At 40.9% G+C, this 23,409-nt stretch overlaps 1 protein-coding gene across 1 annotated transcript in view; it reads left to right on the forward strand.

Annotated features, from left to right (window-relative positions):
• Positions 1–23,147, forward strand: part of LOC125446336 (butyrophilin subfamily 3 member A1-like) — a 49,738-nt gene extending 26,591 nt beyond the window's left edge. The window contains exons 9-13 of the mRNA XM_059639623.1: positions 3,958–4,022; positions 4,111–4,203; positions 10,024–10,046; positions 13,272–13,387; positions 20,305–23,147. Coding sequence (XP_059495606.1) covers positions 3,958–4,022; positions 4,111–4,203; positions 10,024–10,046; positions 13,272–13,387; positions 20,305–20,873 — 866 coding nt within the window. The 3' untranslated portion in view covers positions 20,874–23,147. The remainder of the gene's footprint in view (positions 1–3,957; positions 4,023–4,110; positions 4,204–10,023; positions 10,047–13,271; positions 13,388–20,304) is intronic.
• Positions 23,148–23,409: the final 262 nt, after the last annotated feature.

Genomic DNA, 23,409 nt, shown 5'->3' on the forward strand with positions numbered 1-23,409 from the left:
AAACGTCGACTTTCCTGCTCCTTTGATGCTGCCTGGCCTGCTGTGTTCCTCCAGCTCCAAACTGTGCTGTCTCAATCTCTACTGTTATGTGTTTTATGTTTAAGTGACATCCACATTAGTTTTATTGGGGCACTCCAGGCTTCTACTTGATTGGTATTTATCTTCTCCAGCCCTTGTTGTAAGGCTTCGATCTCCCGCCGTTTCTGTAAACATCAATAAGGTTAAAGGGATAGAAGATAATGGGAAAGAACAGGAGAAGGGGGTTGAAGTTGGATCCTCGCTTTTCTATGTCAGTATTCACTGAACTTTGATCCGTTGCATCCACTGCTAGCTTGCTGTTTTGTCCAATCGTTGCTCTATCAGCTACTGCATCAAAATTGTACTGCGAACAACTGGCGTCTTGTATTTTACAGGGAGATCGTGTTTAATATGTTTGCTTGAGTTATTTTTAAACCAAGTTCACAAGGGAAAATACGCATGAATACAAAGTTGGCTGACTTAGAGAGCAGAAAGTTCTTGTAAGTGGGCTGGAAGAAAGCATAGGGTAATGTTATGCAAAGGTTGGTGTGATGATCTCTGTGTTTATATTAATGATATCATCCCGAGTGAGCGGAAAACAACTTCAAACTACTCCGGAGACACAGAAACAGGCAGAATTGGGCACGATAATCCTGGATTTCTAGAGGATAGAGAGATGGTGAATGGGTGCACAGAGTGAGAAATGATACATTTCTGGAGGAAGAATGAAGATAAAATAAAGATCAGGCCTCATCAGGGAATACAAGGACGGAGAGGCATATATGAGGTATATCAGGAGAGTTGCAGAGAATGAACGGACAGGTGAAGATGTGGTTAAAATAGAAAAAAAAAACAAATCCTGAGTCTGTTCAATAGAGAAATAGTAAAGGGATTCGATGAACTTTAATCAAAGTCTTGTATTCAATTCTAGGCAATACATTTTAGGATGGATGGGAAAATTTAAGGAGAGCAGAACTATTAAGAATGATCCAGAGATGAGAGACAGCGCTGACATGGAGAGATTGGAGAAGCTGGGGTTGTCCTTCCTCCAGAGGAGATGGGTGAGGGAATATTTTCTTACAGTGTTCAAAATCATCACAGATTCTGACAAGGTTGGTAGAAGTTGTTCCCATTGGAAGAAGAGTCAAAAACACGGACACACCCATTGAAGGCGATTGTGAAATTTATCAACGGCGAACTGAGGCAACAGTTTCTCTTCAGCGAGTGGTTGGGATCCGGAACGCACAGCCGGAGAGTGTGATGGAGGCAGATTCAGCTGTGGCTTCGGAAAGGGAGTTAAATTAACTGTAGAATAGAAACAGAACGTAGGCACAGAGAATAGAAAAGTGAGAATCTTCAGGCCCCAACATGGAACAAAGGGGCTGAATAGTCTCTTTCTGTGCTGCAACTTTTCCGTGCTCAGGTGATTCCTCTTGTCTCAGTACCAGTCCCTGAATGTGATAGTGAGTGGGAAACTCGCTCCAGTCCTCGGCTTTGGGCCATTCCTCGACGCAGTAAATCCATCCAAGTGCACAGGATGTTTCTCCTTTCCAGTGTGAGGAAATGGCTGTGATTCTCCCACCTCGTGAGCAGTATCTCTGCTGGCTCACCAGTCAGCTCTGCGAAGCATTGTTCCGCGTTTAAAAAAAGTTTCCTTATTAAAGTAGAACATTGCCCTGATGTGATTACCAGGAAACTGGGTGTTTCAACGACCACGTATCTCTGGCATTTGCTTATTTGTCTCCATTTAGAGAGGCAAACGCGAAGAATTTCAAACCCTGTCCCAATGTTGGATCATACTTTGTTTTCGGCCGTTTGCTGAACATCAGCATTTTTACATTTCTATGGATTTCAATCGCCATTCAAGTTAACCTTGCTAATAAACATTCGTGTAAATATTACATGTAAACACTTAAACACATTTTTCTACGAAAATCAACCAAGAAATTGGTGTAATGCCTCTAGAATTGGGATCACTCGATTCCGAAGAATAGTTTGTTCCATGATTTTCATTGGATGAAGATATGTTTTGAATGAGAACACATCACAGCAATGCCGAAACTGCAGAGTTATCTTGTTTAACTGGTTTACTTTTTATTTCAAACCGTACTTTAGACATAAAATATCTTTATTTACGTAGTCCCTAAAGCAGATCGGTTCTGAACAATAGCATATGAAGAAATAAACATTATAGTTTGACTCTGTCCAACAAACAATCCAAAGTCATCTCTTACTTGTACAAGATTATAACTTACATAAGTTGGAGGCAGGGGTATCTGATAACCAAACCGACCCCATTTAGCTTCAGCAGGAAAACCTCAGACAGGGGTCCTTCGCCACAGCTGCTTGCGGCAGCTGCACCAAGCTTTATTGCGTCCCTGAGCACCGTGCCAACCTGCAACACTCGGTCCAGATCAACTCCTTGCTATGGAAGACCAACAAGTTTTGGGCAGACCCAAGAGCATCTTTCACTGAGTTGACGGTCCTCCAGGCGCAGTGGATGGTTGTCTTGGTGAGCATATCCATGATCAGACCGTAGAGCAGAGTCCCAGTATCATCTAGCAGCTCAGGAAGAATTACCACACAAACTACTTCATCTTTCTCCAGACTTGCTTTGCCAAAAAAAATGCACATTTCAGCGGGAGATGTGTGACAGTCTCAACCCCACCACAGCTGCTTCGGCAGCGTGTGTGGTGGAGAGAGTCCTGGTGAAGAAAGATCTCACAGGCAACGTCCTTCTTACCACCAGCCCAGTAATATCTTCGTGCTTGTTGGAAAGTTCTGCTATGAGGCATTCCACCAAATGGCTTCGATAGCTTGCTTGGGGAAAAACACAATAGGATCCACTCTCTCATTCCCACAGGATCTCCACTACACTTCATAGAATCCCCACGGTGTGGAAAGAGGCCATTTGGCTCATGAAGTCTGCACTCACCCTCCATTCACTCAATGTCCCGTCGTCACGCGACAACGTGCGATGGATCCACGTCAATTCACCCCGATCTGGGAGGAAAAAGTATGTAGGAACGAGCGAGCTGTGGGCGATATGAATACATACTCCGCTGTGGTTTTTACAGCATCCTGAAGAAGTCATTTCGGAGTCGGAAACTGTTTTCCTCTAGCTTGTTGAGTTTTTCTAGCTTTTTCTGATTTCCACCATCAGCAGTTTTTGCTTTTATTAGGAAATTGGTCAGAATGAACATTAGGAGGAGATTCACGGTGGATTGAGAAGGACAAGAGGTGCTGCTCAGCATGTCTCTCACACCCTTGGACACCTTTTTCCCGAACACGGCTGCTTTGAGGCCGAACGATATGAAGAACAACTGAACTGCTGTTATTTACAAGGCAAAGATCCCACTTAATCCCATCCTCTCTCCAACTACTCCCATTACCAATCCTGTGGGATTTTTTACATCGCCGGTGTGGATCCAATGATTCCTTGCCGCTCTGGTTTATTCCTCATTCTGTTTTGGGGTTGCCTCCGCCGTTGAGAATGGGCGGGACGGAGAGCAGCAAATAACAACAATTTCTTCTGGATTGCGGTGAATGCAATGAGGGAATGGCTGAGCCCAGCGCGTTCGGCAGCGCAGGAAACATTGAAACTGAAACTGATTTGAATCAGGAAGTGCTGAGTGAGAGCTTGTTCTCGGTCAGCAGGTCCAGAGTTTAAACAGGGAGGTAATTCGTCCGATTTGCCTGTATTTCTTCACCGATTCAGTTTTATTGGATTGTGAACACAACTTCTGCCGTCCCTGTTTATCACGAAGAATTGAGAAAAGGAGGCAAACTCCTGTCCGGAAATAAACTTCAGAGGCAGCCGGTTCTTGGCGAAGACTGACCGAGGAAACACGAAAATTGTCAGAAACCACGAGAAGGAAAGTAAACGTCACTGTGAAAAACATCAGGAACAGCTGAAGCTGATTTGTGTGTGACTTGTAGGGATTCCCGTGAACACGGAGAGCACTGCTTCATTCCCGGTTAAAGAAGTTTTTGGAATTTACAAGGTAAAATGAAACAGATTTCAGCCTCTGACTACTTCATCACACTTTCAGGGTCTAACACTGATTTTCTGATTTTCTCTCCCAATCCCAGGATCGGGTGAAATCTTCCTTAGATTCTCTCACAGGGAAGAAACCAGGGACGCTGGAAATGGAGCAGCAGCAAAAAGAGATTTCACAAATTTGGGTAAACACGCGCTGCGTTGAATTTGAAAACAAAAGAAATTTTAAATGTCTATTGAATCAAAACACAATTGTAACATTTAGTTAAAGCAACTTACAACAGAGGTCAAATATCGATAACAAGCAAAAGCGCAATGTCAACGCCTTGTTTGTAATTTGCAGCCTCAAGACACTCTGGTATATATTCATCAAAGACAATTCTTATTCAACAGCAAAACTGTGTGTTGATTTGTGACACCCTACTATTTTCTATTCCTGTGCATCTATGTCATTCTTAATCTGTAAGGTATATTGGTCTTCTACTGGCACAGGTACCACTTCCTAACACTAGTTCAAAACAAAAACACGTCTGGCAGCATCTCTGGAGACAGAAACAGTTAACACTTCGAGCCTGGTGATGACTCCTTCAGTTCATTTTCACATCTGTTAGTTGCTGATCGCTGCTACAGTTCTCACCTTTTAGACTCAAGGCCCTTTTGCTGCCAATATATAGCCTTTAATTCTTGGCTCCAAGCAGCTTCAATTGCAACTTTTTCTTATTCTGCTTTAGATTCATCTGGTGACAATTCTCCAGCAGTCACACTAGATTCTCGTTGTGAATGGTAATTGCATTCATCATCATGAGCTCACCCCAGATAACTTCCTCCACAGGAAGATCACTGTCTCATGTTCTCTGTGTGGAAGCTCTTATGCAGCAATGGAATTGCCAGAGGTTCATGTGCAATCATTTATATCTCCTAAAAGACATGCATAATGTATTTTTTCACTGATTCTATCATAGGATGTGGGCATCAGTGGCAAGATGAGCACTTGTTGATAATCCCTGATTGCCCTTGAAGTGAGTGGTCATTGCAAGGGACAGTTAACAGTGTGTCACTGTCTTTTGGGACACCTTGCAAAGATCTGTGGCGCCACCTGTGGGCCAGACTGAGTAAGGTTGGTAGATTAAAAACTGAAAGAGCTGTGGTTGCTGTAAATCAGAAACTAAAACAGAAATTGCTGTAAAAGCTCAGCAGGACTGGCAGCATCTGTGGAGAGAAATCAATTAATGTTTCAGGCTGAGTGACATTTCCAGTTTATATGCAGAAAATAAGGTGGGGGCAAGGGGAGAAGGAATAAATGATAGGTGGGGATAGACCCCAAAGACAGAGAAAAGAACATTTGGACAGACAAAGGAGGGGAGAATAATCTGGCTAGGAGGGTGAATAGTTATTAAAGGGGGGACTGTTAGTGGCTAACTGCTTGGCAGATTTCTGTTTTAAAAGGGCACTAGTGAAACACATGGGCGTTTACAACAATTTATGGAAGTTGTCACGGTCACCATTATTGAAACTAGCTTTCAATCCCAGATTTGTTTACTGTGTAAGGATTTAAACCTGTGTCCCCAGAGCATTATTCTCTCTCTACTGATGCTGCCAACCTGCTGAGTTTCTGTAGCATTCACTGTGTTTGCTTTGGATTTCCAACAAACACAGTATTTTGCTTTTATTCCCAGAGATTTAGTTTGGCTTCTGAATTACTCCTGATATTGTCACTCCTAGGCCATCACCCTCCAATTTAAAAAAAACACTGCTTTCATCCAACTTCACTTGAATTATTTGCATAGAGGGTGAAGACCTTTGTCTCGGCCAAGTTGTGGTAGATGTCTTCAATGGATGGCACAAGCTAGTGAAATCTCTTTAAAGCTTTATTTACATAATTTGATCCATACACACTTAACTTCCTATGTTTATTTACAGGCTGCTAATCCAGTCTATAAGGTTTTCATTCTCTTCTCTTTTCCACTTTGTCTAACTCAAGGGCAGCTGGAATTCTCCTCAGCAGATGCTGAGTTAGTGTCACACTTGCATCTACTATGAGATGACATTCACTAGGAAACCATCTAAGGCCTGTTAAACAGCCTTCATAATCTTTTGGGATTTGTTTGGCAGTCAATGGCTTAGTGACCTACAAAAACTACAAATTTCTTCTTGCATATGTCTTGGTACCAGTCAAAGTTTTGCTTCAACTGAGAGATAAGTGTATTTTTACTTCATATCTTCCATTTGGAACTGAAGATCTTGGTTCTTCCTTTTGCATTTGCTCTTAGTTTAATTTTTCTCCTTGGGATAGGATTGTTCAATCATGTAGCCTTATTGTTAACTTTGAGGACCTAATTTTTGGGACACTACCTTGAGTTATCTTGTTTTGTGGAGCACATGATGCTAAACCATCAGTTTTGTCGATTTCATGTTCATATGATACTCTCCTTCTGCAGTCATTACTCTAACAGTCACAAACTATTTATAACCTTTAGATTTGAAGGTGCCAACATATTACATGTTAATTCATCAGACTCATTGTCTGACATCTCTCTAACAGCAATCTTGAAAGGCTTGGTTTGCTTTTTCTTGTTAAATACTTGCGTGCAAAGTGATTCTGCTTCTTGTAGCTAGCATAAAGTTTTCTTTTAATTTGTCCAGTGTACTTCAATACATCCTGTACTTTGGTTGATCTTTCTATTAACCTTATAGCTTTTGCACCCATCAATGGCTTCTTTGAGAGTAGATTTTTCCTCACTCAGCAGTTTTGCTCTCATGGTTGGATCTCTTATATTTAAGCATGTCTTATCTCTAATGTGATCATTTTTCAGTTGTCTACATTCAGCTAGATAACTCAGTGCCACCACATACTGATCAATGTTCTCCATTTCCTCTTAGGTTTTGATGTTGAACAAATATCATTAGTTAGTAACATTACTTCAAAATGAGTCTTCAAAGTTTCAAAATTTCTGAAATCTAGCTTTTCTGCTTCTTGGTGACATCGAGGGTGCAGTCCAGCATGTAGCATTGGAGCACTGTTAACACAGTTGCTAATCTTTCTGGTTCAGATTTCTTTTAGAACTCTGAAGCTACTTCAAAATGTTGTAATTGACACTGGAAGAAATTCCAATCCTGTTACATATTGTCTTTTATATCCACTACCCCAGGGATTAGAAAATTTAACTGCTTTTGGAGTTAGCTGGATTCAAAGTTTACTTGTCAATAGTGACATCAAGATGAACAGGATACATCAATGATAATGCTGGCTATTCTGGCTCATCAATCATTCAGAATTGCAGGCCATAGTTCTACTTCTGCTTTGCCTTTTCTTACAGTAACTGGCTTCGCTACTGCTCTGGAAATGCACACGATTTCAGCTGCGTGCACTCCCAAAACTACATTTCATATAATTTTTTAATACGTATTCATTCTAAAGTGAAGGTGATATATGACAAACTTTAGCTGACTGTGTCATTTCACAAGTTTATCATGGCTTTTCAAATGCATTTATCTGACCAACAAAATGAATCAGCTTCAAACTGAGAAGAACAGGTGTTTAATCTGAGATCTTGGAACAACAGGAGACGATTCTAAAAACACATGGAGAGAAATCTTTGAGAAATTTGAGAGAACGTAAACTCTCCAAGTTGCAGGAATGGATGGAAGAAAAAGACAGAGCAATATCTTTGCAGATGAGGGATTTTATTTCAGTTTCATCCAGTAAAAGTGAGCAGTCACAATATGACTGACGAGGATTGTGAATTAAATGCAGAACTTTTCCATAATTCACAATTGGTTCAAAACAATCAGTTACTTTATCAAGTTTGGAGGAATTTATTATTGTCATTGAACCATACCTGTTTGTCTTAGTAATACCATAATACGGTCACAGAGTCATACAGCACAGAAACAGACCCTTCAGTTCAACCTGTCCATGCTGACTGTAATCCCAAAATAAACTGCTCCCATATCTCTCTAAGGCTTTCCTATTCATGTACCTATCCAAATGTCTTTTAAACGTTGTAATTGTACCCACATCCACCACTTCCTTTGGAAGCTCATTTCACACTTTAACAACCCTCTGAGTAAAAAAATATGCCTCTCATGTCTTTTTGAATCTCTCTCCTCTCACCTTAAAAATGTTCCCCCTAGACTGGAAATCCCTCATCCTAGGGAAACAAAACAGCTACCATTATCGCTGTCTATACCTGTCATGATTTTATAAACTTCTGTGCTCCAGTGAACAAAGGTTTAAGCCTATCCATTTCCAAAGATTTCTGAAGAAGGGTCTCAACACAAAACGTCAGCTTTCCTGCTCCTCTGATGCTGCTTGGCCTGTGGTGTTCATCCAGCTCTGCACCTTATTATCTCAGATTCTTCAGCATCGGCTGTTCCTACTATCTCTGTAACAATTTTAACTCCGCTGCGAAGCCATTTCTGAATGAGAGTCTCGACCCAAAACATCAGCTTTCCTGCTCCCCTGATGCTGCTTGGCCTGCTGTGTTCATCCAACTCTACACCTTGTTATCTCGGATTCTCCAGCATCTGCAGTTCCTACTATCCCAGTCTATCCAGCTTTTCATTATAACTCAAACCTTCCATATCCGGCAACATCTTGGTAAATCTCTTCTGAACCCTCCCCAGCTTAGTAACTGGTGACCAGAAGCTTTCAAAACAAAACAGTGCAGTCAGTTAACTTTACAAATGAATTTGAAGCAACCACAGCTTTAGAGTGCAGACCAAGATCAAAGTTTACAAAGCCATAGAGCTCACTGGCTTTCTGCTGAGTCATGGATTGTGCATCACTGTTACGTTATCACTCCATAACGCGCTTAAGTTGCACTGGTACGACATGATCATAAACTTTAAAGTTTTGGAAGCAGCCAATATCATTAGCATTGAGGCCATCCTCCTTCAAAGCCAAACTGAGTTGGGTGGATCACCATTGCCCAGATTGATGGAAAACAGTCACCTGTCCAGGTTGGTACTGGGTCAAAAGCTGACTGTAGGTAAGCAGAATAGAAAGACCTCATACAAGTAATCTTTCTCTGCTTGCTGCATTGACCACATCAGTAGGAAATGCATGCTATGGATCATGATGACTGTTGATGTTGCATTGGAAATGCTGCAAAGTGATAAGCCAGTATGATAGTGGAGGAAGTTAGATCCAATTATCCTCAGCAGTGACTATATCTTCATTTGTACTTGCCAGTTGTGGAATAGGCCTGACTATCCTCTAGTAGTCCTGCAACTGATGAGTACAACCTTCCTAAAATCTCTGTCCTTGAAAAAATGTTGAGAGAAAAAGAAAAGGAGATATCTTGTTCCTATTAGCTGCTTTAGTGATTTTTTTAATGCTTACTGTGCATTTTCTACTGCTTATCTTGGATTTAGTGTATAATTCCGAAAAGCTTTTTCTCGCAGAGAGAAGGTAATTCAACCAAAAGATCTATACCACCATTTATTTTCCACAAAACTGCACCTCGATTCATCTCACCTTATCTTTGTGTTCATTTCTATCATGTATAAACTTGGCTATCCCTTCAATATCACTTTTCTATTTGCCTCACCTACTTATTTGGTAAAACGTAACATATTCAAACACACTTGAATTTGAATATTGTCCTGAATCCTCTTTTAGATTTTTAGTCATTACTTTCTACTTACAGGTCCTAACTGAATTCTCCACAAATTCTATGCATTTTCCCTATGATTCCTTTGTTAACTTTAATGACCACAATCAGTTCACTTCTCAGGATTCGCTTTTCTGGCATGAAGGCGCTCAGCTTTTTCAGTCTTTCATCATGGATGTATATTCAGTTCTGGGATTATTCCTCTAAATCCTTTTACATTCTCTCCTCTGCTTTTATATCATGTCTGTAAGATTACCTTTCTATTGAGAGTATGCAGGAGTCAGAATTAAGAATTAACCAGAGCTTATACCAATGCAGGCAATGTAATTTCTGTTTATTGGACGTAGGCAGTTGTTTGTAGCACTTAAATTTGTGTTTTATTTATTTCAGGAGGAAACATGTCAGAAGATGAGGTATGACATCTTCTTTACAGGTACTCTGTATAATTTGGCAAATTAATCCAGGAAAGTGCCAACAGTCAATTTATAATCAGTTAGCAAGGTATATATGTCACACTGTTCTTCAAGGAATGAGAAAAAGAGAACTCAAGACACTACAGCTGGGCAGAGTTGTGAATTTCTAAGGATGTAAACTGGTTAGTTGAAGGAATAGAGGGGAATATTTTTCACCCACTATGTAGTGAGCGTCTGGAGTTCACTGTCCAGTTTAGTGGACATGACAGGAACAGTCAACTCATTAAAATGGGAAAGCTGTATCTTAACCTGAAGTGGTGCAACCTTTACTGTTCCAGACCAGGTGCTGGAAATTGGGATGAGAATGGTGGCTAGTTTATAACGCGCTGAATGGCCATTCCTAGAAGGTTATTATTCAAATTATGCTCAATTTGTTACCATGGATAAAAAGGTCAGATAATGGATGCAATGCAGGGAGAAGAGATGAACAGGTCCTTTTCAAGTTGACAGTATTTAACTATTAGGGTGCTGAAGGATCAGTTCTGGGGGCTCGCCCAATTTTAATCTATATTAATGACTTAAGTAATTGCAATGAAGATGGTTTCTCCAGGTTTGACTGCAATACAAAGCTAGGTATGACAGGTTGTGAGGAGAATACTAAGATTCTGCAAAAATATATAGACAGGAAAAGTGAGTGGGCAATAAGGCAGCAGAGAGAGTATACTTCTGGTCCTAATTCAAATGTGTTTGTAGAGTATAATAGTAATGTTAGTAAAATATAGTAAAGCAGAATATTTTTGAAATAGTGAGAGTTTTTAAATGCTTATGCCAGAGAGCTGGTACTCCTGTTCAAGAAAAATAGAGTGTAAGTGGCAAGTAAAGCCAACAATTAGGAAGACAGAGATAGTAGGAACTGCAGATGCTGGAAAATCTGAGATAACAAGGTGGAGAGCTGGATGAACACAGCAGGCCAAGCAGCATCAGATGTGCAGGAAGACTGATGTTTTAGGCCTAGGCCCTTCTTCAGAAATGGGGGGGGAAACCAACATCCATTTCAATCCCACCGACTCTGACAACTACCTAGAATACACCTCCTCTCACCCACCTTCCTGCAAAAATACCATTCCCTAATCCTAATTCCTTAGACTCCACCACATCTGCTCCCAGGATGAGGCATTCCACTCCCATACATCTCAGATGTCTTTGTTTTTCAAGGACCGCAACTTCATCCCCTCAGTGGTCGAGAACGCTCTCAACCGTGTCTCCTGCATTTTCCGCAACTCATCCCTCACTCCCCCTCCCCGCAATAACAACCAAAACAAAACCTCCTCATCCTCACGTACCACTTCACCAACCTCCGGATCCAATGCATCATCCTCTGACTCTTCTGCCATCTGCAATCCAACCCACCACCAAAGACAATTTTCCCTCCCCACCCTTATCTGCTTTCCGGAGGGACCACTCTCTTCTGGGACTTCCTTGTCTGCTCCACACTCCGCTCCAGCCCCACCACACCCAGCACTTTTCCCTGCAACTGCAGGAAGTGCTACACCTGCCCCCATACCTCCACCCTCACCCCCATCACAGGCCCCAAGAAGACTTTCCACATCAAGCAGATGTTCACCTACATATCTGCTTGATGTGGTGTACTGTATCCGCTGTTCCTGTTGTTGCCTCCTCTACATCGGGGAAACCAAGTGGAGGCTTGGGGGGCGCTTTACAGAACACCTACACTTGGTTCGCACTAAACAACTGCACCTCCCAGGCGTGAACCATTTCAACTCCTCCCTCCCATTTCCTCAGATGACATGTCCATCCTGGGCCTCCTGCAGTGCCACAGCGATGCCACCCGAAGGTTGCAGGAACAGCACCTCATATTCCGCTTGGGAACCCTGCAGCCCAATGGTATCAATGTGGATTTCACAACCTTCAAAATCTCCCCTCCCCTACCACATCCCAAAACCAGCCCAGCTTGTCCCCACCTCCCTAAACTGTCCTTCCTCCCACCTATCTACTCCTCCCACCTCAAGCCCCACCCCCATCTCCTACCTACTAACCTCATCCCACCCCCTTGACCTGTCTGTCCTCTCTGACCTACTTCCTCCCTAGCTCCCCACCTACACTCATCTTTACTGGCTCCATCCTTGCCTTTTTGACCTGTCTGTCTCCTATCCACTTATCTTCTACTCTATCCATCTTCTATCCTCCTCCTCCTCTCTCCCTATTTATTTCAGAACCCCTTCCCATACCCTATTTCTGAATCAGGAAGACAAATAATTTTGTGACATTCATTGAAAGACCTTTCAGGATAAGAGCATGCAAACCCTTGATATAATTGTACAGGGATTTGGTGAAATCACATTTGGAACAATGTGCACACTTTTAGACTCCCTTGTCTAAGGAAGGATACACTAGCCTCATACAGAGTGCAATGATGATCCAATAGATGAATTCCTGTCCTATGATGAGAGATTGAGTAAATTAGGTCTAAATTTTCTGATGTTTAGAAACTTGGGTGGGGGTTTTTAATATTCAGAGATAGCTTGACATTATAGTCATGGAAAAGTAGCTTCCCTTGAGCAGACAGGCTTGATCGATGAGTGTAATCTCAAGATAAGGGACCAATCATTTAAAACTGTGTTATGTATATTTGGAATCAGTACCCCTAAAGCCAGTGATTTACTCTTAAGGCTGAAATGGGAAGATTTTTGTTTTCAAGGGAAATTGAATAATATGTAGAGTAGGTGAGAAAGTGGATTCGATCTGCTTTGATTAGGGGAGATGGTGGTCGAATTGTATGTTGCTCGAAAAATAATCCAGAAACTCAGGCTCGTGGTCCTGGAGCATGAATTTGAGTCCCACCATGGGAGATGATGAAATTTGAATTTAATAAAAATCTGGAATTAAAGGCTAACCTAATGGTAACGACTGTCAATTGTCATAGGAATCTATCTGGTTCACTAATGTCCTTTAGGGAAGGAAATCTACCATCTTTACCTGGTCTGGCCTACGTGCAACTCCAGTGGTGCTTACCAATATGGTTGGCTTCTTTCTGCCTCTGGGTAGTTCAGAAAAAGCAATAAATGTTGGCCTAACCAGCAACACCTACATCCCACAAACAAATAATTAAGAAACTACTATGATCTTATTCAATGGCAGAGCAAACTTCATGGATCATATGGCTGACCCCTGATAATCAAGTATTGTTCTGTTTAATATTTGTAGGACTAGCAATGACATTAATGATCTGCCATTAGAAGGTCACATGAAGTCTCCTGGAAAAATCAATGGTCCTTTACTGCAAACAGTTGAGAGAGAAAATCTGGATACATTCAAGCATGGTAAAAACTCATTTAGTTTTGTTTTTTTCTCACTTGTACCTCATTTTAGATTCATTATGTATAAAATGTCAAAGTGAGTGTCTTTAAACTCTATTTAGTTACAAGAAACATAGTTTAGGACAGACTGGAATGGAATAAACATCTTGATGCACCAAATACACATTCTATGAACACATTGCTGAAACATTTCATCTGACTGCCCATCGTTAATACTGGGATTTTGTCACACGAGTCTCTGTTTCCAAGCTCCATCAATACTTTACAAACCTCATCAAGTGGAAACCTTACCCTTTCCAGCTGAACCTTTCCTCCTCTCCAATGCTCATTCTCCTGGGACATCTCCACCCTGTGTATCACCCTCATTTTCGTGACCAAGATCAGGACAGGAACCCTCAGAGTGAGGCTTTGTCTGCCTGTTGAGGGAAGAGGGGTGAGTTGGGTTGAGTCAGCTGGTGCTCACTGTGAACGTGGTCAGCAAGAACTGGATTACAATCCAAGGTGTCTTTTCTCAGTTTTATTTGGTAAATATGTCACTCGCCTTGGATACTCTAATACACCCAGAGAAAGTATCAGCATTAACAACTAATGGTGCTGGAATAACTTGTGTCACAACATCAAACTGATTTGTTTGCTTGGAAGTGCCTGAATGTTAAGCAGTTGCCAATACTTTCTAGTCAATGCATGATTGTTTTTCTGTATGGCCAATACTGGGTCATAATTATGTATATATTTTTTAACTGTGACTGCATGTTGTTAGTTTTTCAAGAAATGTGGATTCTTCGATCAGAGCTGTGTAAATCTCAGGAGTCAGGATATGATTCTCAAAGAGCCAAGCTGCTGGCAAGGATTGAAAATTGGCACATTGTCAGAAAGTGGAAAGTGGGAGTAAACAAGACAATCTCAAATTGACAAGCTGTGATTGGTGAAGCACTGCAAAGTTCAGTTCTTGGGCTTCAGTTGTTAGTGAGGCTTAGTAGGGTCAAGACAAGCCAAGTGAATGGACAAAAAAATAGCAGATAGGAAAACATGATTCCCAATTACATAAGGGAAACAGAAAGGGAGAGTATTTCTTGAATAAGAAGAGATGGAGGTGTTGAAAGGAATCTGACCATTGTTATTTATAAATCACTAAAAGACAACATGTTGGTACAACAAATAATTAGTAATGCAAATGGTACGTTCACCTTTGTTGTGTGAGGATTTCAGTACAGGAGTAAAGTTGCTTTCCTGCAAGTGTAGAGAGCCTTGAAGCATCTGGAATACTGTATATACTTTTGACCTCCTTACCTGAAGTAAGACATATTTGCTATAGAGGGAGTGGAGCAGAGATTCACAGGACAGATTCCTAGGATAGTGTGACTGTCCTGTGAGGAACTGGGCCTGTAATCACTCAAGACAAATGGGAAAGGATATCATTGAATCATACAAAATCCTTACAGGCTTGACAGGGCAGATGCAGGAGGAATGTTTCCCTGGGTGGGGGCTGTAATCTAGAACCATAGGGCAATGTCTCAGAACAAGAGGCAGTAATTTATGACTGAGTTGAGGAGTGAGCTTTTCATTAAATGATTGGTGAATCATTTGAAGTCTCCATCTTGGAGGTCTGGGAGGGCTGTTATGATTGAGTTTGGTGGAGTGAACTGACTCCCCTCTTTTTTTCCCCACTCTTGGGTTTTATATGACAGTGTTTGAATTTAAAAAGGATTTGATGTTGCCAATTGTGGATGCATAGTCTTTACAGAATGAAGGAAGTCATTCAGAACATCATTTTCACACTGGTCAATAATGATCAGACTGCACTAAACCCATTTCCAATTTATGGCCCGTGGCTCTGGAGGCGATCATGACACAAGTAAATGTCTAAGTTCTGCTTAAATACTAAGAGAGTTTCTGATTCAAACACCTTTCAGGCAGTGACTTCCAGACTCACATCGCCCTCTGAATGAAAATAAAAGCTCCTCAACTCTCTTGTACACCTTCTATTGATTTCCTTAATTCAACATCCCTGGTCATTAGACCCTCTGCTAATGGAAAAGGTACCCTCCTATCTGCTCCATCCATGCTCCTTATAATCGTATTCACCTCTATCAAGTCTTCTCTCAACCTTCAAGCAAAGCTACCCATTGGTGAATAAAGGCAAGTATCCCATGTATTTTCTTAGTCACCTTATCTATTTAGCCTGCTTTTTCAGGGTATGCATTACCAGGTCCCATTGATCATCATTACTTTCCCAAGATCTGACCAATATTTTTAATCAACTAATAGAAATACATTATGACACATGGCTGAAGCAGTTGGATCTTGAATCTAGGCCTTTTGGCCCTGAGGAATGGACACTATGCTTGCACACAAGACCCTCACAGGGTGTTAATATTCGTAATGTGATCCTTTGTCTCTTTAGCACTCCCCAACTGTGTTACCTCACACTTAGCCAAGACGCGTTCTATTTGGCATTGCTTTCCTCAGCGGACCAATATTGTAAGAAATAAAGCCAGTTAAAGTGGTTGAACTAAACAGGAAAAGAGTTCGTTTTATTTCTAAATCTCTGGCAAAGGTAAAGAAATTATCTTTTAAAAGGTGTTTGTAAAGAACAAATATGTTAACTTCTCATGAATACAAAAATAGAGGTAAAACTGCCCCAAACATGCAAAACCAAATCAAATCTTACAGACTATTAGATGTTTAAACTTAGTAAAAGAAAAAAAAAATCATGGATTGATGTTTTTCACAGTTAAAGAAATTATTTTACAGTATTTGCTGCTACATTAGAAACCATTATGACTGGTTTATCCCTGTTTCTCTTGGCGAGAGTGGTGCTGAATTGGCACCCTCCTTTGAGAATTCTGTTTGCAGAGTTCTTTGGTAGGTTATTACAATCAAGGTGCAATTTTTGTAACAGTTTTCAGAGAGTGACAATTTCCCACACTATCCCTATGTCAATCTCTAGCTGTTAATTCAGATCCAGTGTATTCCATGTCCAAGAACTAGGCCTCTCCTCTGATTTCAGTTTAGACATTGTCTCATTTTAGGTGAAGGTAATTAATTTTTAAAATGTCCCAGCCATTAATTTGCATAATCCACCATTCGGCTTCATGAGGTAAACTGGAGCTGTTTATACCTCCAAGAAATGGCACAGTTTAATCTTAAGTTCTGTCGACACTTTATTTCTAAAAGTTGACTTAGGGCCTTCACAACTACAGATTAGCAGCTAGACTAATCTGGTGTCCTTTGTTTAGCAAAATGCATCATTTTAACAAATTTCAACACAGAAATGACCAACTAATGAAATGACAAATTATGTTCTTCATAAAACATTTTCATGACACCATCAGCTCATGCAATGAAACATTCCTGTGGGCAATGTTTCATTATAAGGTGTTTGAAATTAATTTTAAAATAATGTAAACAGACACACCCATTTTACACTCTCAAACTAATTGATACAGCTATGCTTGTTTGTTATGATAGTACTCAGATAATTGTAAACTTGGTTAGATTCAGGATATCATGCTGTCACATTCCTTTTTCTTTTGTGGTGAAAATCAGATGAAAAGCATGCCTCGTTGGACTAGATTCATTTCTGTATTTCTTTTCATTTGTTTATTTGTGTGTTCAGCATAAATGCTATTTATTTTCAAAATGCAATGGCTGCTCCCCTCTTTTCTAAATTTGATAATATATTGTCTCAATATGTCTTGGACATTCTTTGCCAGCATTCACTTGGCACTTCTTGTTAAAACTTCAGTTAAATTTCAGTTCTCCACCTGGCTGTTAACCATGTTGAATCTGATTAAATTAACTGTTGCGGAACTGCTCCTGTTACCCAAGTTCTGCTATTTGCAGGGCTGGATTGCCTGGCTCAGTTCTAAACCTTCATCACCCACCTCTATAATCCAAGCATGTTGCCCTTCTACAGTTGGTACCTTTACAAATCTGATTTTTAGAAATTCAATGGCTTTTACTTGATTGTGAGCACTAGTATAGTGTCTGGGCTTACTTTCTGTACTCTATCTTGAGTGAGCTTTGCCTGTGTACTGCTGTGTTTGTTGGGGTTTAAACTTGATCTTGCTCATTTGATTTACTCGTGAGATATGATCTACATCTGTTCATTTTGGGGTGCATTCCCTTCTGCTTGGGTTGGTTCTACAAACCACTGGATCTCTGGATGTGAGTTTGCTCGCTGAGCTGGAAGGTTAGTTTTCAGACGTTTCGTCACCATTCCAGGTAACATCAGTGAGCCTCCGGTGAAGTGCTGGTGTTATGTCCTGCTTTCTATTGATCTGTTTAGGTTTCCTTGGGTTGGTGATGTTATTTCCTGCGTTGGTGATGTCATTTCCTGTTCTTTTTCTCAGAGGGTGGTGGATGGGCTCCAAATCAATGTGTTTGTTGATGGAGTTCCGGTTGGAATGCCATGCTTCTAGGAGTTCTCATGTGTGTCTCTGTTTGGCTTGTCCTAGGATGGATGTGTTGTCCCAATCAAAGTGGTGTCCTTCCTCATCTGTATGTAAGGATCCTAGTGATAGTGGGTCGTGTCGTTTTGTGGCTAGCTGATGTTCATGTATCCTGGTGGCTCGCTATCAGGATACATGAACATCAACTAGCCACAAAAAGACATGACCCACTATCACGAGTATCCTTACATACAGTTGAGGAAGGACACCACTTTGACTGGGAGAACACATCCATCCTAGGACAAGCCAAACAGAGACATGCACGAGAATTCCTAGAAGCATGGCATTCCAACCAGAACTCCATCAACAAACACATTGATTTGGAGCCACTCTACCAACCCCTGAGAAAAAGAACAGGAAATGACATCACCAATACAGGAAATGACATCACCAACCCAAGGAAACCTAAACAGATAAATAGAAAGCGGGACATAACACCAGTGCTTCACCGGGGGCTCACTGATGATGTTACCTAGAATGGTGACGAAACGTCTGAAAATGAACCTTCCAGCTCAGTGAGCAAACTCACATCCAGAAACAACCAGAGCTACAAATCTTCTCAAAACTCGCTAACCACTGGATCTTTGAGGATGGCAGCTGGTGGCTAGTGGAGTTCCACAGGGGTCTGTTTACATTACACATTAATGATTTGAAGAAGGTTCGGAGGACATTGTCATCTGCAAACTTAGCAACATAAAGATATGTGGAGGGACAGTAGTGTTTAGGAAGCAGGGGGTCTTCAAAAAGATTCCTCAGGCTACAAGACTAGATCACAGTTTCAGAATGAAGGGACAGCCCTTTAGAACTGAGATAAGAAAGAATTTTTATCAGCCAGAGGGCAGTTAATTTGTGGAACTCATTGCTGCAGAAGGCTATGGAAACTAAGTTATTGAGTGTATTGAAGATATATATATAGATAGATTCTTGATTAGTAAGGTGATCAAGTGTTACAGGAAGGCAGGAAAATGAGTTTGAGAAACATATCAGCCACGATAGAATGGCAGAGCAGACTCAATAGACTGGCCCAATTCTGCTCCTATACCTTATGATCTTGTGATTAAATTCAAGCAAATGTTTAAATTAGGCACTGAGTACCTCGTGATTGTGTCATTTTTTATATATCAAAAAAGCTGTGATCTTATGTATTGAACTTGAAAAATGTTTCTAAACTCAATTAAAACAAAACGTGCTTAAATTTTTCTGAACTGAATGCGAAGCTCATGGCCTTACAATATTTGCTACCTATCTTAAGCACCACGGTTTACACACCTTTCCAATAAAACCACAGGGATTTGTATTAACCTGCTATCAGACTCATAGTGGATTAGGTCACTGTTCTGGAAGGTTGTCTGACCTTGTTTACCTAATAATAAAACCATTGGCAACAGTAACTAGCCATTATAATTTGTCTGCCACTATTTTGAAATCCAAATGCCAAACATGATATATACATTTTGCATTGTACTTTTGCAATCCTCTTTTCCTTTAGAATTACTCTCATTTTGTGGAAGGGTTAGAAGAATACGGTGACAGCATGCATAATTTCCACCCTTGGTTCCTTTTATAACCTCAGATATACCCCATCCAGACAGCTTCAGCTTTCTACCTTCAGGAAGTCATATAGACATCCATCCTGGTACACGGGCAAACTCCCATCCAAAAGGACCCAAACACACAAATAAGCCAGTCAACGCAGCAAACCAGGCAGCATTAGAGAAGCAAGAAAGCTGACACTTTGGGTCAGGACCGTTCTTCAGAAATGATTTCTAAAGAAGGGTCCTGGCCTGAACCATCAGCTTTCCTGCTCTTCTGATTCTGGCTGTCCGGCTGTGTTCCTCCAGCTCCACACTGTGTTATCGCTGACTCCAACAAGGGCAGTTCTTACCATCTCTGAATAATCTAGTCAACATGCCTCTCCATAAATCCTCATATTTACAAATCCTATCATTTATGCACATGGCACTTGGCCTTACAGGGCAGTTTCCTCAATCAATAACCTGGTAAGCAACATGGGAGGTGTTTGAAGCCCAATCTTTGAAAGTTGCTTTTGTGGTATGTTAAACTAGTCTTTACATTGATATTGAGGCTCTAGTTATGTCTATCCCCTTAGATTCACGCACTGCTGGTGGCTGTCTTGTTTACAACAGCAAGACTTTGCAGATGCAAGACATCAGTATTTTTAGTATAACGCTGCAAATGTTCAACAAGTCAGACAATTTTAGTGAGGAGAAATGAAGTTAACATTTGATTTCGATGAACTGGATATAAAGATTTTTTTTTAGAGATGGAAGTCTTTCTATGATTTTCCCAGTAATTTCTGTTATAATCAGCTCCTCATTCCCATCCCATCAGAGCTGCTATTCTTGATATTTAGAAACAGGAAATCAAATCTGTAATGGGGAAATCACTGAAAGTAACTCCTCCAGCCCTGGGGATTGTCTCTAATTCTCTGTTTTTCTCCCCCAGTCTCTGTGACCCTGGATATGGAAACAGCAAGTCCCTGGCTCGAGATGACTGAGGATTTGAAGAGTTTACGATGGACTCTGACAGGGAGGCCTCTCCCTATCTCAGCAAAGAGGTTTAAAAATTGTCCTGGTGTGTTGGGATCACAGGGATTCAATTCAGGAAGACATTACTGGGAAGTAGAGGTGGCAGAGAATCGGTGCTGGAATCTGGGTGTAGCCGCACAGTCTGTGGAGAGGAAAGATTGGTTCCGACTGAGTCTGATGCCAGAGACTGGATTCTGGACCATTGGGTGGGATGGGAATCAGTTTCATGTAAACTCCTCCTCTCGACCCCCTATCCCTGATGGTCAGATCCCCAGGAAGGTGAGAGTTTGTCTTAACTATGAATCTGGGATAGTTTCATTTTACAATGTGGATACCAAGTCCCATCTCCACACCTTCACTGGGAATAAATTCACAGAGAAACTTTATCCTTTCTTCTGGACTTGGGATGTTCACCAGTTTCTGAGAATCTGTTCTGATGTGGATTTGGAGAAGGGGCGGGCCTCAGGATGGACACACCATCCTTGATTTCTCAGTGACCTGATTCCAGGATCAGGGTCAGGGTCAGAAGTCAGAGTATGGATACCACCATTTACAACAGGTTATCATTAAATATGCCATTGAATATCCAAATTATAAATTATAAAATCCCAATCTGACTTCACATAAATATAAATGTCAGAGGATTAAAGCAAAACAAAAATCTAGAGTGTCTACTTTTTTCACTTGCTCCCTGTTTTAGTCAAAACCACTCAATGTCATTTTCCATCTCTTCACCTGTTTCCCAGTCTGGGGTTCAGATTTCTTTTGTTTCCATTTCTCACTCTTCTGTTGAGAGCTGCATGAGTTTTTTTATATATATATATATATATATATATATAATATATATGGGGAGAGAGTTTTATTTTAAAATAGTTGCTTGTAGGTATTGGTTAATTTGAAGTTTTTTCAAAGAAATGACAAGGTCAGGCATTACAGGAAGGATGTGGAAGCTTTGGAAAAGGTGCAGAGGAGATTTACCAGGATGTTGCCTGGTCTGCAGCAAAGGACTTATGAGGAAAGGCTGAGGGACTTGGGTCTGTTCTCTAGGACAGTGACCTAATCCTGTATATGTTATGAAAAATTGTTCATAGAACATAGAACAATACAATGCAGAACAGGCCCTTTGGCCCTCAATGTTGTGCCGACCTGTGATCAAATCTAAGCCCATCTCCCTACACTATCCCACTATCATCCATGTGCTTATCCAAGGACTGTTTAAATGTCCCTAATGTGGCTGAGTTAACTACATTGGCAGGCAGGGCATTCCATGCCCTTACTACTCTCTGAGTAAAGAACCTGCCTCTGACATCTGTCCTATATCTATCACCCCTCAATTTGCAGCTATGCCCCCTCATACAAGCCAGTGTCATCATTCTAGGAAAAAGACTCTCACTGTCCACCCTATCTAATCCTCTGATCATCTTGCATGTCTCTATTAAATCCCATCTTAGCCTTCTTCTCTCCAATGAGAACGGACCCAAATCCCTCAGCCTTTCCTCATAAGACCTTTGCTGCAGACCAGGCAACATCCTGGTAAATCTCCTCTGTACCTTTTCCAATGCTTCCACATCCTTCCTGTAATGGGGCGACCAGAACCGTACACAATATTCCAACTGAGGCCGCACTAGCGTTTTGTACAGTTGCAGCATGACATCACGGCTCCGGAACTCAATCTCTCTACCAATAAAACCTAACACACCATATAACTTCTTAACATCACTATCAACCTGGGTGGCATCATTCAGGGTCTATGTACATGGACACCAATATCCCTCTGCACATCCACACCACCTAGAATCTTTCCATTGACCCAGTATTCTGCCTTCCTATTATACTTTCCAAAGTAAATCGCCTCACATTTATCTGAATTGAACTCCATTTGCCACCTTTCAGCCCAATTCTGCACTTTCTCCAAGTCTCCCTGCAACCTGTAACATTCTTCCACACTGTCCACCACTCCACCGACTTCAGTGTCATCTGCAAACTTTCTAACCCATCCACCTATGCCTGAGTCCAAGTCATTTATAAAAATGACAAACAGCAGTGGTCCCAAAACAGATCCTTGAGGCACACCACTAGTAACCGGACTCCAGACTGAATATTTTCCATCAACCAGCACTCGTTGCCTTCTTGCAGAAAGCCAGTTTCTAATCCAAACTGCTAAATCTCCCTCAATTCCTCAATCATACAGTGGTAGTTTATGATAGGTAGAGTAAATATTGAAGGCCATTGGCTTATTTTGCTTCATGATATTCAAGGATATATTTAAGATTAGGAAATTTTGGAGATTGAGAGTTTTAGGGCAGTCCAGAGGAAATATGACTGAGTTGAAAAGCAAGCATAGATCTTCTCCAATAAGGGGGTGTTTTCAGAGTGGTTAAGGGAATAAGTTACCTCAGTAGAAGAGTTTAGTTTGTGCACTGTCCAGACCAAGACTGTTTAGCTCGAAAGCTGAAAGTCATTAGAAGTCGAGTAAGGCTATATTCTCAGTTTTGAGAATCTTCATGTAAGAAGACTTTTCCACAGTTTACAGAACAGAAAATGGGGATAATTGGTTAAGTCAAACTTAAAGATTTGGGATAGAGATGTGGTTAATTTCTATGAATTTGACTTGCTGTAAAGTGTTGGGTAATCAGTCGAAACTTTGTCTGCTGAGTGTTTTAAGATTTTCATAACTGTTCTATTTCTACATAGCTTGATTTGTTTCTTTTTCTGTTTTTGCCTTTTGTACAATAAACATCTATTCTGCTGGTGAAGAAACTCTGTTGCCTTATGTGGCTATGTTTCAATGAATGATCACCATGCTAACTAAACTTTAAAAAATGGCTATCATATCAGATTTTATTATGTGATCTGACCTGTGCAGTAGAGTCATTGGCTGGGCTCATAACAAGTGGAAATTCTTGACTGGGATTTGAATTCATTGAATTTGAGACGGATCTGTGTCTCTTTAAAATAAGCTAGCACTTGAACGTTCTGAGGACAACACAGAAGTGTTGTGATGGAGTTCATTGCATGGTTT

Source organism: Stegostoma tigrinum, chromosome 34 (assembly GCF_030684315.1).
Source record: "Stegostoma tigrinum isolate sSteTig4 chromosome 34, sSteTig4.hap1, whole genome shotgun sequence".
Classification (NCBI taxonomy): domain Eukaryota; kingdom Metazoa; phylum Chordata; class Chondrichthyes; order Orectolobiformes; family Stegostomatidae; genus Stegostoma; species Stegostoma tigrinum.